Raw genomic sequence first — 15,880 nt, 5'->3', positions numbered from 1 at the left:
AATACTTCAAATATTTTGTTTCAATAATCATATTAATAAAATAAAGAAGGCTTTATACACACTTCCAAATATTTCAAACTCTCAAATCAAGTTTTTGACAGAAAAAGTGCGTGCATCTAAAAAGTGTAAAAAATGGTTAAGAAGAAGCTCAACTATGACTTTTCACTCAATTACATGGAAGAAGTCAACTTCCCAACTCTTGCACAAAAACTCCTACTATTCCACACAGACCCAGTTTGGTATAGATTTATTATTAGCGGAATGGTGATAGAAACTCTAATGATAGTTCTCTTGGCCCCACTAAACATTAGAATATTCTCTCATTATCACTTATTCTTTGCAAGTAAGACATTTAAAAATATTAATATCAACATTAAAAAAATTTAAAATTAAAATCAATTATCTTCCAGGAATTGATCGTATATTTAACACAATGTACTTCTGTGACATCTTCCTGAGTTTTTACCAGAAGTTTTTCTTTAAGTACAGATACCCCTACCCTAACCCAATTCGACGTCCAGGAATTGTAATATTTTTAGAAACCATCTCAGTCCTTCCGTATGAATATCTATTCGGTTATTTCGTGGAATACAAAACTGAATACAATTGGAAAGAAGAAAGATATTACATGCTATTATTCACCCTGCACATGTTAAAACTCCCAAGACTCTTTTTCCATGTTTATAACAATCGACGTGAACTACACAACGATAGCCAAACCCGCGTGCTGGAATTAATCGTATTCTTATTAATATTCTGTGGATTTTTTGTTCACATTTTACATATGCTTGATTATCTCACAACCCTTGACGATATCTACGATGCATTCGAGTTGATCACTTGTAACGTCGCTGGACGTGGCTCAGTCATCAATGACGTCCGCACAAGAGAAACCGCTGTTTATAAATTCGAAGTTACAGCCACCATTTTAGCAATACTCATGTGGACATTCGCAATATATCCATCAACATGTTATATTATCCTGGCTTTTATAGAGAACGAACAACACAGATTTAATTATTCACATCTCATCGACATGTTTCAATTAAAAATCTCAGATAAATACAGCCTGGATGAAGAAAAATACAAATTAATCACGGATTACTTCAAAGCCAACTGGAAACTAAGCGGGGGATTCTTCAGAGATCAATTTGGTTTCGCCCAAAAATCCCTACGAGATGAAATCGCTATGGATACATGCTGGCCGGCATTCAAACACTCTATGCTCTTCAGAAACGCGGAATTTTACATCCTCAGAGCGTTAGCTGATAAATTCACACGTAGAATCCGCATGGAAGGCGAATACATCTTCAGTAAAAACAAACAAAATCTAGGTTTGATTTATATTGTCGAAGGAGTCATCGATGTCCTCTCCGCAGAAAACAATGAATCTGGTATATTATCATTAACATCAGGAACATGCGTTGGTGAAGCAGCTTTGATGATCCCACATGTGTCACCTGTGAATTTCCGGTGTAAAACCGTTTGTGAATTATACGAACTCCCATGGGAAAGCTTCATGATCTTCCAGAAATCATATCCATTTGAACATAAACAACTCCAGTTAAAATTATATGAAATATTACATAAAGTACGACTAATCAAAGAATACAACGCTAAATTCAATCAAGTTGACGTTGAAAGAAAACGAATGATTTGGATAAAACACCAATTGCATAACATGATGTCCTTTAAGTCTGAGAAGAACACTCATGAGCAAACAAATGTTTATCTCAGACGTGAAATAATTGATTGTGTCAAAGATCAAAAACACATCTTTCACACTCCTGAATTCCTCGATAGACTAGCAATCAGAGAACGGACATCCTCAGACGTTGATCTGGTTTTTATCAAGAACACATGTCCTTGGATTTTGAAAGCAGGATCACCGATTACTAATCTCTGGGAGAATTTGATTGTTATAATAACAATCATCTGCTCTGTTGCGGTTTGTTATGGATTTTGTGTTGAATACACTTATAATATTGTTATTATTACATTGGCGAGTCAAGTCCTCTTTGCTATTGACCTTGTTGTTCAGATAATCACCCCGACTGATTCTAAAAGTGATGCTAGGACCATGACAGCTGTTCTTTATGAAAGACTTAAAACAAAAGGATTCTTTTTGGATATAGCATCAGTGCATTATTGGAGGATGATTGCTTTTGCGCTGGATACTCATATGCCCTGGTATGATTTGTTTAAATTGATCAAATTATGGAGGGTATGGAAGTATTTTTCAACATGGCGGGAGAGATATCTTGTGAATATGATATTTTTTACCATTTTTGCTGGTTTTACGTTTTATTTCGCGTTGATTTATGCTTTGAGTTGCTTTTTTAAATTGACAGAGGTTACGGATAGGTTATGGTCATCTGTAACTATCCAATTTGCAACTGGTGCTGGGCTACCCTTCCAAAATAAGAATCAATATTATCCTACGTATAGATATGCATATATCTTCGCTAATTTTTTGTCATTGATTGTGCAATTGGGAGTCACCGCAATGGTTTGTTCTTCGTTTTATTTGCAATACATGGCGAAAGCAAAAATTGTAAACACAATCTTCTCATTGGAAAAATGGGTGTCATTCAAAGAAAATTATTGGTTATGGATGCGTTTACATGCTTATTTTAATGTCCTCAGACAGGATAATGATGTATTGTTATCCGGAGGGAACGTATCTGGATTATTTGAATTGCCGATATATTTTGAGATAATTATGAAGAGTAATGTTCATTTTCAAGTCTTGAAAAAACTTCAAATTTTCCAGTATCTTCCGGATGAAATAATAACGAATTTATTAATGCACACATCTTTGTTTACTGGTTATAGACATTCGATTATAATCAGTCGTGGGATAATATACGAAGATATTTATGTTTTGATTAAAGGAGAATGTCGTACGTTGATTAATGGGAATTATCTTCAGACAAAAATGTATGAACCGCTAAACTTCATAGAGTGTTGTTATAATTCACCAGCTGTGACCTCAACAGTTGCTTTAACAGAATGTTTAATTTTGAAATTTAATTATAATGAATTCGTACGTTTATTATATGAAAGTCGTAAGTATTACCGGCATTATGAAGCTACTGTGAGACTTGCAAAAGAGGAAAATCAAGAAGTGTTGACGAAACTCCTTTACGATCCTATAATGATTGTCAGATCAAGAAATAAGCGACCTTGTTTCAAATTTTTCAAATATTTCGCCCGGAAGGATTCTTATGAAGAGTTTGATTATCATGTGCCATTTGATAAAATCCGCCCGTTTGATTTTATCAAATATTTCCTGATGAGGACCACTTTTTACCCCGAAGGAACTTTTATCAAGTATTATGAAGTTATACGGTGTTTCATCGCTTTTATAGCTGCATTTACCTTCACACTCCCAGCTATTAACATCGGAGCTTATATTAAAAGAAGCAGTGGTTATACAATTATGTTAGCATTGGATGTTTTCGCCATTTTGGATATTTACATCCGGATGCATGTTGCCTACTACACACCAGAGGGCATCTTGGTTACGCATCCATTACGCACAGCGAGATATTACATGTCGCATGGATTTCTGGTTGATTTCCTCGCTGTGTTTCCATTTCATGTATTTCCGATGAAAGTTCAATACAGAGTTCTTCTTAATGCTATCCACGCTCTACAACTGCATAGATTGGCAGCGTTACGATGGTATTACTCAACGGATAATCGATATTATGTGTTTAATACCATCACGATGGTTTGTTATGTGTTATTCACGGCGAATTTGATAACTGCGATGATTTTTATTTATGATTGTTATACCTGGGATGTGGAACATCAAGCTCCGGTGTCAAACTGTAAAACTTTTAAATATGGCGACTTCCAGACACATTTTCATATTTTATTCTTGGTGATGTCATCATTACAATGTTCAGGAATGACTGGAAAGATCTACGTTGATAAAGTCAATGATACCCTGGCGATTATCTTGTCTCTACTTACAATTATCGGAGTTGTGACGCAGATTTTGTATAAAGCTTACATTTTTAGTTCGTTCTCATCGAAAATGATTCGACATTTGGAGTTTGTCGTTGGTGTTCGAAGACTTATACGATTGCTTGCGTATGGAAGAGCTGATACTAGATATCTGCGTAAGGAAGTCACGAATTATTATGATTTGTATTGGGAGAGGGTTGCGTCGAGGAATATGTCTGAACTTACCAAGAATATGATCACTGCATTGAGGAGAGACATGCTTTTTAAATTCTACGGCGATAACTTGGTTGTCTACTCTGTTTTTACAGAAAACCTAACAGACACAACGCTTTTCATTAAAAACATTTTCCTAGAAGCGACACCTATGATTATGCCGAAGAATGGTTATGTTATAACCATAAACGACATCGAGAAAGATATCTACTTATTGAATAGCGGATCATTGGATGTGATCTCTGCTGATGGGGTTAAAATGCGTGAGTTGACTGCTGGCGCCATCTTTGGAAACTTTAGCGGAGCGGAATACACCCGAATGAAGATTTCTATAGTGGCGAATGTTAACACTGAGCTAGTCTATCTGTCAAGTAAAAATTTCTTCAAAATAACCTCTTACTTTCCGAAAATTCAAGAACGAGCTGAACACTTTATAAAAATGAATATTTTTTACATTGAAAGCACGAAACCTGTTGAACCTCACTTGACAATGACAGTTGATGAATATGTCCGTGCAGTTACCAAATATTCCTTCTTCCGGATTATAAACTACATACATTTATTCTACGTGTGTTACCTTGGAACTTGTCTGGAATTTTATCAAATAGCAGTTGGAGAAATACGCGGTTTTTATTTATTCATTCAATATTCAATGGATATGATACACATTCTCCGAGAATATTTGAAATTTTGTTTGCCATACAAAGATGAACACAAAGCGCCGATATCAGACAAGAAAAAGATTACTGCATTGCGGGTTGCAAACAAACCAGAACTCTACATCATGATTTTAACTGTCATTTATTTGGATCTGTTGATTGTGTTGCCTATATTACTCTTTGGAAGATATGAACTAAGTTCTTTCAGTAAAACCTTTTCATTTTTACGATTGAATCGTCTATTGAGGATCTATTACATCCGAGCAGCTTATGCAGAGAATCAAAAACGTTTGTCACAGAATTCTTCGAATTTGATGAAATGGTTTTATGTGATTTACTGGTTTTTATTGAGTTATCAATTCATTGCTACTGCAAGCCTAGTTTTGGATTCTTTTACGACAATAAAGAAACACAATTTAATCCATAATCTACCCCCTGATAAGGTACGTAACGTCAGGAATTTACCCCCAGCTGAAAAATTCGAAATTTATTGGAGATACATTTTCTTCTCAAATTTAATTCACATCAACACAACTGATAAATTTTACGGACCTAGCAATCTAACTTTCAACATTTTTATTATTGTGTTGTACATGTATCGATTGGTGGTGGATTCGCTGCTTTTATGTAAATTCTTCGAAGCTATAGTGGACATTGCAGTTTTACGTCGAATATACCTCAAAGCATCAAGTTTCCTAAAGTTTTACATGGATCATTCTTACGGGACATTGATAGTGAAACGCAGAGTGCTTTTAAATGCGAAATTTGTATGGACTAAGAACTATTACAGAAGTGATTTGTTAGTTAATGATGTCTGTGCAAGATATCTTAAAGAAGTGATTATAAATCACATGTATGGATATTTATTACGAAGACACCCTGTATTATCACACACGCATATGGATTTCATACGGCAATTGAGTAGTCATCTACAGAAAGTATTCTATCCTATTAATTGTGTGGTTATTTATCGAAAATCAGCAAGGAAATGTATGTTCTTCATACATAAAGGATCAGTCTCTGCTTATGATGTGGATTTTGGTTATCGTGACATCGCTCTGGACAATTTATCAAAAGGAGATTCGTTTGGCTTTCTACAAGGGTTAACCCTGGAGAATTCTTTGTATGATTACACGTATATTACATCTACACATTGTGAGATTCTGGAATTGGAATGGGATTCATGGTGTTATTTACTCGAACATTTTCCTGCTACAAAAGAATATATTTTTGAAGCTGCTAAGACTTATAAAGCTCCTACATCTTTAAAAGTTTTGGGTAAAGAAGTCAAAAAAGATTATTGGTGATTTATTTATTTTTTTTGATTTAATTATTTAAGTAATTTCATTTGTTTTAATTTATTTGTGGCTCAGTAAAATAAAAACGTCAGTTTTTGACAGACTTGTATTTTTATTGTGATTAAATCTATAAATCACAAAGAAATAAAACATGTTTGTGCGTTTAATTTATAAAGCTCGTCGGTTGGAAGCTCGTAGACTTCAACTCCTCAAAGAAAAACAAGATGCGTTTGCAATTTCTAAGAAAGAAGAGGTTAAACTCTCAAGAAAGCAAAAATATCGCCATTTTTGTGATGATTTACGTCGTAAAATCAAACGATTGTTGTGTCCGAAATTCCCGAAGCATTCTTATCCATATCGACTGTGTTTTAATCTCAAAAATAATGGAACTTGTGAGAATTTTGTCATCAAAAGCATTGCTGGTTTCCTCGGAGGTTTTGTTCTTACTTATATCTTCTTTATGTTTTCTGTCTTGCAACTTAACTTTACTCTATCAACCGCGACTATAATGTGTGCGATTTTTGGCTCTATTTTGACTATTGGTTTGGCATTCAGTTATAAGGTGAGATGTATTGTGTTTTTGGTCCTGCCACAGTTTTTTCTAAAAAGGAAGACAAGCGTTATTAGCGTATGCGTATATTTTGGCGATTACTGGGCCAGCGAAGAATACACTGAATAATATGAGTATTCTTGGTGAGAGTCTTGCTTGTGGTCAAGAACAACTGAAAGCCGCAGTGAAGCAAATACTCGAAGTGATTAAAAAACCATTTTATGCTATACGAGACGCTATTAAGAAGGTGGTGGCTACGGTGAAGGAAATAGTTAATAAGATAAAAGAAATTTTATTGGGAATTAAGAGAATTATCATGAGTTTGGTGGATATTGTGAAGGCTGCTTTCAATTTTATTGCAAGAATTCTTAATGTTTGTAATTCTGAGTTTGGGACGCCATTTCAACGGTGTCAGCAAGTTTTTGAAGATGCTATTATTGACTGCAATGCGAAACTTGGTCCGATGTTTAATTGGTTGTGTAATATTACGTATCTAGTGAAGAGTGTTTGTTATGTTGCTAAAGGATTGGATTTCTTATGTTCCATTGTTAATTTTATTAAAGGAACAGTTTCAGCTATTGTTACAAGTGATTAAATAATTAATGTTTTAAATTTTATCAATTTAAATTTAAATTTTGATATTTTTAGAAGTTAAACAGTTTGTTCGACATATCCGCACAATGTTCTATGTGCGAATTAAATTTTCGCACTCGTATCACTTTGAATCGAATCATACAAAGTCAATGGGAGATATTACAACTGGTATTGTGACTGAAATCAAGCAAAGGAGCTCTGGTTTAATTAAAATATTTAATTTTATGAGCAGTGCAGCAAGTATCTTCTTTATTTTTATGGTTGTTAAAGTTATTTACTATAGGCATAAGTTTTTGACTAACGAGATGTTTGATAACAAGTTTATTACGAAAGATTTTCGTATATTGGATTTACGAAGGGCTCAGATGGGTTTAGAAACAATTTTGCCGCTGAATCATAGGGAAAGAAAACTGTATATTTCAGTAAGTATTTTTATTTAAAAAAATTTTCATTGACATTTGCATTTAGAGCAAGAGCCAGTGACGGCCAGACTTTCGTCATTTTAGGAAAGATGAAATTTTGTCCATGTGTTTCTCCAGCACAGGTAAGAACGATCCCTAATTATTAAACCTGGATCGTGGTTCCTTTGGCAGTTAACAGCCAACAAAGATGTACAAATGATGACCTCAAATTCGTTATTTTCGCAAACTCCATTTTTACATATTTTGTTCGTAACATTATTACAACATGCGCTGCTCATTGCCAGACACCTAGTATGGTTTCAACCCTAGCCAGACACCCTTAAACTATAATATTTTTGAACTTTTTTACTTTCGTTATATTAGGAAAGCTGAATTTGATACACATTATGCAGAGAGCTATGAAACCGTGTTTTCTTTCACGCCAAACAGTTTGGTTAGTTCTATCATCCTGCCAGACGCATTGAAAGTGTATAAAAGTTGCAAAAGTTAAATTGTTTAAACATGAAATTCCCAGAAAATATTAATTTTATTTTAACAAATCTTTATTAATTTTTATCATTGTTCTCGATACCGCGACTGAAACCGCGACTGAAAGTGCTCAAAAGAGCAATTTTTCAATTTTAGACGTTTAATTTCTATTGCTAATATATCGTAAACTAAAGAAGATAGAAAAGAACGAATCGCAAAGATATCGACGACAGTAATGATTATTATTAAATATTTGTTCAAATAAAATAACTATTCTCTGAAAGTTTCATGTTTAAACAATTTAACTTTTGCAACTTTTATACACTTTCAATGCGTCTGGCAAGATGATAGAACCGACCAAACTGTCTGGCGCGAAAAAAAAACACAGTTTCATAGCTCTCTGCATAATGTGTATCAAATTCAGCTTTCCTAATATAACGAAAGTAAAAATGGTTGGAACCATACCAAGTGACTGGCAATGAGCAGCGCATGTTATAATAATGTTACGAACAAAATATGCAAAAATGGAGTTTGCTAAAATAACGAAACATAGGTCATCACAAAGATGTACTTTGTTGGCTGTTAACTGCCAAAGGAACCACGATCCAGGTTTCATAATTGGGGATCGTTCTTACCTGTGTTGGAGAAACACATGAACAAAATTTCATCTTTCCTAAAATGACGAAAGTCTGGCCGTCACGGGCTCTTATTCTAATTGTTTTTGTTACATTTAATTTTTTATGGCGTTTAGTGTTAAAGTTTGATTTTTGCTGCTTAAAATGCCCAGTAAAATTACAGTAACATTTTATGCAGATCTGATTCTTTAATTAGCTTCAAATGATATTTATTAATTTAATTTATGGGGACTACTGAATATAATATACGAATAATTTTATTAGACAGGTTCAATGCGACTAGTAAAAAAAGAAAAATCAAGACTTTCTCAAGCAGCTATGATTTTACTAATGTCAACATTAAAACTATCAACTCACATGGCTACTGATTATTCGCTCTATTGGATAATGACAAAAATTCGTTATTATGGTCGCTTTCAATCCAAAATAGATGCACCTAATATGCCGGGTGTCTCCATAGAAGGAGAAGGTTTTCTAGCGTCGTTATTAAAAGGCATTGTGAAAGCATTTCAACCTTTGGGAATTAATCTAGAAATTGATACAATTCCATGTTTGCCGGACCCAATTCCACCAGATTATGATCGGTACATTCAAATAGGTTAATATTATTAATATTACTATATTTAAGGAAGTATCTAGTAAATAATTTTATTGATACAAGAATTTTAGGGAGTATGTTATTTTTGTGTTGGTTTCTGGCCATTTTTGAACCCTACGGTTTGAGATTTCGACATTCTGTGATGTGTTTCTATCATCCACAACGCGCACGCGAACGCACCATATGGTTATACAATCATATCCTGCGATCTAGATCCTCTTTTCTTAAATTCGCTAGAAGGCAATTAAGAAGGAAAGTTATGGGTGACAAATCTGTAAATAAAATTACGTGTAAAGAATTTTTACGATCAAGAATAGTGTAAGTTAAAATATTATTCATTTTAACTTAATTTATTACTTCACAATCTTTTCTAATTTTTTTATTAGCAAATATCCAATTTGTGTATTTTTATTCGGCGCTGGTAAACAATCCTATTGTCTCCTCTGCGGAGAAGTATATCGTGAAGGAGATAAAAAAGAATTTATCAAATGTCAAACCCCGAATTGTCCTGGTCTTTATTGCGAACAATGTTTTACTGATCTTCAAAATCTTTGCACTGTTTGTCTGGACCCAATAAGTTATGGAGACCTATCCGATATAAGCGAAGAAAAAGATTCTTCTGAAGATGAAGCTAAACAAAAACGCAAATCTATTCGAAAATCCAAAGAAAAGAAAAAGAAAAATTCTAAAAAGAAGAAAACAAAAACAAAATATAACACTGATACAGATACTGATTATGACGATGACGATGATGATAATGATGATAATGACAAGAAAAAATTATTACCCAAAAAGAAATACGATGATTCCGACTATAGTTCAGGTGCAACTGGATGGGACTCCGATTGGTCAAGCGATTATGACTTTGAATATCAAAAACATAAAGATATTTCAAAAATATCAACAGATACTACTCCCAGAAATGATCACAAAGATGTAGAGAAACAAAACATTCCACATTTAGCATCCATGCAAGAATTCCACGCTGAATTATTATTTAATCTAGATGAAGCTCCAGAGTATGATGTAGAAGATTTGGATACTTCTAGTATAATCACAGATTTTAACGAAGGTTCTTTGAGACATTTAAATCAAAGTCCAGAGAATGATCAAGTACAATCTTGGTTAAAACGCAAGAGTTACCATCATTTAAGATGTCGTAGAAGGTTATCCGACAGTACATTTTCTGATACTCCACGATCTACTCTAGAATCTTTTCAAAAACGAGATAACTATTTTTCTGATGATTCAGAATATGATACTGTCTTCCAATCAAATGACCTACCAATGAAAAGATTAAATTCTAAGATATCTTGTTTTAATACCCTAGAAAATGTTGAATCTAGTAGTACCTATGAAAAGGAAACAAGTTTATCAACATCTGGAAGACGTAGAGATAATTTCTGGGAAGAAAACGCGACAACCACAGCAACTTCTATAATAGAAACACCAAATTTACAGGATGTAGATGTAGAAAAACACAGACTATTATCAAAAGAAGAAAAAAATCTGATTAATGTTGCTACTTCTTTGGAGAAAATTTCCCTGACATCTTATGATAGCCCAGCGAGTAACTTCTCTGAATATCAATTGAAACAAGTGGAAGCTGTTGCAAATATGGAAGTTTTAAACATGTCTCCTTTGGAAATTAAAAGTTTTGGATCTGAAACATCACCAGAAGTTTCTTCTTTGGTTATGAACTGTTCTCTAGATTCTAAGGTCACTGAAGGTCACGAAGAAGGAGTACATCCAGATGTACCAAAATTGAATCTAAGGTTTTTGGATAATGAGGAAACGCCGATACAAGAATCTAGTGAACAATGTTGTTCCTGCCAATTGGGAAGTTCCCGATCAACGACTTATACAATGGACAGTTGGCAACAAAAAAATCTACATCACACTTCATCTTCAAATTCGACTTTTCCTTCTTCATCATATGATTCCCCTCCACGTTCAAAACGTTGTAATTGCCATTATTTCCAAGATAAAGTCAAGTATAGTGTTATCAATGAATATGATACCTATAGAAGTACAGTATCATCTTCTTCTATAAGTAAACCAACTTCAAACACGTATTCTACTAAACTCTCCCCTTCAGAAGAAATACAGAATACAGAATCTGTTAGTTCTTCATTGATATCTTCTTATGATAGTCCTTATAGTGTACAACCACGTCAAATTCATCGAAGTCCTAAGTTTAACACTTTCCCAGCTGGAAACAATTCAATTGTCAGTACTTATCCAGACACTTTTGATCAAGATATACAAACACCTTTCAAATATTCGCAAAACACTTCAGAAAGAAGTGTGAAGAGATGTTCATTGGATGCAACCACAACAACATACTTAGAAGTTGATGAAGGTGACGATGACGAATATGAAACTTATTCAGAAACAACCTATGATATAGCTGAGGATACTTCAGAAAATGAAACTGTGTTCTTGCTACCGAAACAAATTGGACCATATCCATCACATCCACAGGATACTGTAGAAGATAAAAGAAAAATGTACCAACAAAGGGTTAGAAATTATTACAAACATTTAAATGAAAAGAACCGAGAAGGTCGTGTGTATGACACAGTTGAAGAATCTGAATCTGAAGAAACTGATGTTAAAATGACTAGAAGTGGATTTCAACCATTGAATTGCCTGTTGAATATGCTTGGTGTTAAGTCTAGTAAAGTTAAGTATACTAAATGTAACAATGATGATTATGATTAGTATGATTAAGTTAAGTTGGCTGTGATATTTCTCCTGTCATGTTTCAATGAATTTATATTTTGAATAAACGTCAAATGATGAAGTCGTAAAATCCCAAGTGAAACTTTCGCATAATCACCCATCTGATGTTGTTGATTTATAAATCCGTGCCACAATCAGTATAGGAATGGACCCCGAGCATGTTGTACCAGTGAAAGGTAACCCTTCGAACATCACCACCAACTCCACGAAGAAAACCCTTTCCAAGGCAAAGATCAACAGCATAATTAAACTATTCTCGTATTCTAAAAAGGAGCACGGTTTTGCCAGTGCTTCCGAACTGTCAGTCTCATCATCACATTATTCTAACCATCAAAAACCTTCGATTGGTGGTCATTACCCTAGAATGGATGCTGATATTGTGGCCGCGCGTGCTAATACCGCCCCTGTGATTTTGGATAATACTACTTCAAGGAACGTGGATGGTTCTGGTGGGGCAGAAGCATCTGTTGCGGCACCTCGTCACCGTGGTAAGGAGTTACTGAAAAAGATGGCGAATGTGTTGGGACTGCGCAAACGCAATCGAAACCATGAACAACGTCCATGATAGAAGGGAAAGAAATGATCATTAGTATATCCATCATCGTCCTGGAGATCCTCGGACAGGTGATGTTTGAACGTTCGACTTTTGAATGCTTCAAACGATTCGCACACCATCATCACATTATCAACTGTCATAGCTGGAAAACAAAGGACGACGCAGATGACAACGATAGTGATTTGGATGATGTGTTACATCTAAGCAATGACAACTAATAAATTGGCAACACATTTGGCGTAAAAATGTCTATTTTTTTCGATTTGACTGTTTTTGTTTAATGAGTGCGGTCGTGAGTAACACTCGGTATTTTTCGTTACTTATGGGAAAGGGTTTCGGCAATAAATGGGAGCGGGTGCTTCCGATACTGGCAAGGATAACGATTTAAAGGGGCAGCCAGAGGTAGAACAAAAGGCAAGAAATTACGTTCCGATTTGTACGCCACCGCAATACGATCTGACTTTTGATAGCACCGATTCGGAGATTACCGAACTCGAACAAGAACAGAAACATCGCCACAATACACTCCCCTCGTTATTTCATCACCAACCCAAGGCCAAACCAATTCAGGAACGTCGAAGTAGTATCCGAGAATCCAGCATCAATCCAATATCAATATCAATTCAGGAGGAAGAGGTTCCCGGAGAGATTAACGAAGAAGGGACTTTTGAAATTCCTGAGGAGCAAGTAACGATTGGACGCTACGAAGAAGAACAGACTGTGTTTCCTGAAAGCATTGAAGAAGAAACGAAATTTATTCCATTGGAAGAAATCCCTGAATTGACAGAAGAGCAAACTATTGAGGTGGAGACTGAAATTGAACAGCCACCATTGGTTCCTTCTAGATCTAGAAACTCTATTTTAATACCACCATTGGTTCCCTCTAGGAACTCAACTTTATCACCACCACAGGTTCTTTCTAGAAACTCAACCTTATCACCACCCTTACCACCATTACCTGCGTTACCTGCTGTTGAAGAACCGCCAGTTGCAGAAGAGGAATCCGCAGTGGTTCCTCTTCAAAGGGTGCGAACAAAGTGTAACATAAAAGGGATCTGCACCAATCCTGAACTGTGTAAATTAAAACGTTGTCAAAGACAAGTATCTTTTGCTAACGAGGTACAACATTGTATGAACCCTGCTTGTAGAAAGAAAAAAATTTCTCATCGTAGAAAATCTTCTTCGTATGAAGACTCGGATGAGTACGAAGCTGGATACGATACCGACGACGATTCAGACCACTTTACAGAGAGTGACGGTGAAGGGGTGATGCCAGATTACCAACGATATTCGCGCGAGCAACCCGAGAAGGACCAGAACGGTGGTAGCAATAAAAAGGCACCAGATCGTGGGAATATGAGAGATTGCTGTCGTCCGTGCTGCCCAAATCGTACCGTTTCATCCAAACACAACAACGTTCAGCAACCTTTAGAGAACCGGTGCAGCCAAGGCAATCGCCACTCAGAATCCTACGTATCTTGTCGTGGACAATCGAAAAATCCTTCGCATTCCAAAAGTGTACCAAATCAACTTGAAGAAAGAGACTCTTATAGTAATTTCCCAGGCGTTGATAATCCAAGGAGTTTACCACCAAGACCACATCCACCTGGCAGGAAAAGTAAACCAAGGACTTATCCACCTGGGCATAGTTTTGAAGGACGTGGGGATCTAGACAGACCTCATATTCCACTACCACCTCCCCAGGAACATTACAGTGCAGAACAACTACCTGCAGTACCACCACATCAACACCTACGATCATCACACCAAGAAAGAGAATCAAGAGATCCCAGGGAGTCAAGGGACTCACGAGATAACAGAGATAGTCGTGGGCAAAGAGATTTCCGTGATTTACGTGAGCAACCACTGCTCGAAGAACAGGACGAGCGCAAGGAGATGTACAGTCATAACACTAATAGGAATTATTCAACTAAGAAGCCTTACAATCGTGGCTACAGCAATAACAACCGTCAAGCTCTTAAACCCTATCCCTACGAAGAACCAGGTGGTTCTACTTCGTACAGCCACGATTCCACATGTTCGAACAACTGTAGTGGTTATGATCATTGTCCCATGCATCACGCATGTAGATGTCAATGTCATTGCATGCATGATGATCAACATTATTGTGGGCAGACCCAATCCGATGATCAGATGAGTTGCTGTTCGGACAGTTCCAACTCTGAGTGTATGAATCTTGCCTATCAACGTACAGGAGACTACCCGGAACTGATGGATGAGTTGGAAACTACTCTCTCGCATCGCAACCGAATGCGTGTACAGAAAACCATGCAGCGTTTCGAGATGTTAAGCAGACAGAACAAAAATTTAGAGAAACCTATTTTTGAAGATGACGAATCTCTGCGACATTATAATATGAACATGTCAATGCATCGTGACAAGAATGACGTACATGAATGTAAATGTCGTAGTTGTATGGAGAAACAACGTAGGAGGTCGTTTAATACAAGAAGTGAAGCGTTGGCGAAACGTCCCAATTATCAACCTACACCATTCCCAAGGAATTCGGGTTATGTGGAGAAGGTTGCGCGTTATATGGATCCCAATTTGAATAATCGAAGGGATAATAATCCTAGAAAGAAGATGGATGTAAGACATGATATGCCTTCCACTTATACCAATAGTAATGGTACCTGGCAGATGGATACCAGGAAGAATGAATGGGTTAAGGTAGATAATGGACATTCAAGCAATTCCAATCAGTATGATTTTGAAAATAGTTATCCACCATTACCTCCAAGACCTATTTCGGAGCATATGTATGATAGAAGGAATTATGCGCCAGAGAGGGCGCAGTGTTCGTGTGCCAAGTGTTTGCGACGCAGATGAAACTTGCCCCAAAATGATGTTGAAAAGCAATTGCCAGTGATAAATCTCAGTGCGGTAAATTATTCACAAATTATTGACGTAAACATGAAAGGAAATTAATGTTTAAAGGTGGTATTAATGGTTTCCGACTGTACAAAGTGGATTAAATTTATATTTGGCGAAAATTGTTATTTTTTAAATGAATTTGATATGTTTATCGACATCTATCGATCTATTGTATAACTAGTTTAGTTTTGATTCCGCGATTGATGTATAGATGTCGCTAGTCGGTTGAGATCGGTATTATTTCGCTCGCATCCATTTTATCGCCAGCTGTG

General features: G+C 35.8%; 2 protein-coding genes across 2 annotated transcripts; both read left to right on the top strand.

Moving 5' to 3' along the window:
- Positions 1–43: 43 nt before the first annotated feature.
- LOC135799864 (uncharacterized) lies at positions 44–6,154 on the top strand. Its single transcript, XM_065313087.1, has 2 exons — positions 44–343; positions 411–6,154. Exons 1-2 carry the CDS (start codon positions 133–135, stop codon positions 6,152–6,154), a joined length of 5,955 nt encoding a protein of 1,984 aa, XP_065169159.1. The 5' UTR covers positions 44–132.
- Positions 6,155–6,296: 142 nt separating this feature from the next.
- Positions 6,297–15,727, top strand: LOC135799860 (uncharacterized). The gene is given in 8 exon segments (XM_065313078.1): positions 6,297–6,751; positions 6,753–7,282; positions 7,344–7,715; positions 9,083–9,412; positions 9,484–9,730; positions 9,799–12,135; positions 12,296–12,714; positions 13,057–15,727. Coding segments are annotated over 8 exon segments (7,197 nt in total). The 3' UTR covers positions 15,564–15,727.
- The last annotated feature ends 153 nt before the right edge of the window (positions 15,728–15,880 follow it).

The sequence above is a fragment of the Atheta coriaria genome, unplaced genomic scaffold (assembly GCF_025399875.1).
Source record: "Atheta coriaria isolate IRGN ID8LTWV9N9 unplaced genomic scaffold, Caltech_Dcor_3.1 hic_scaffold_9_pilon, whole genome shotgun sequence".
NCBI classification, from domain to species: domain Eukaryota; kingdom Metazoa; phylum Arthropoda; class Insecta; order Coleoptera; family Staphylinidae; genus Dalotia; species Dalotia coriaria.
Note: the sequence above shows the minus strand (reverse complement) of the source record. Positions and strands in the feature narration are given on the sequence as shown.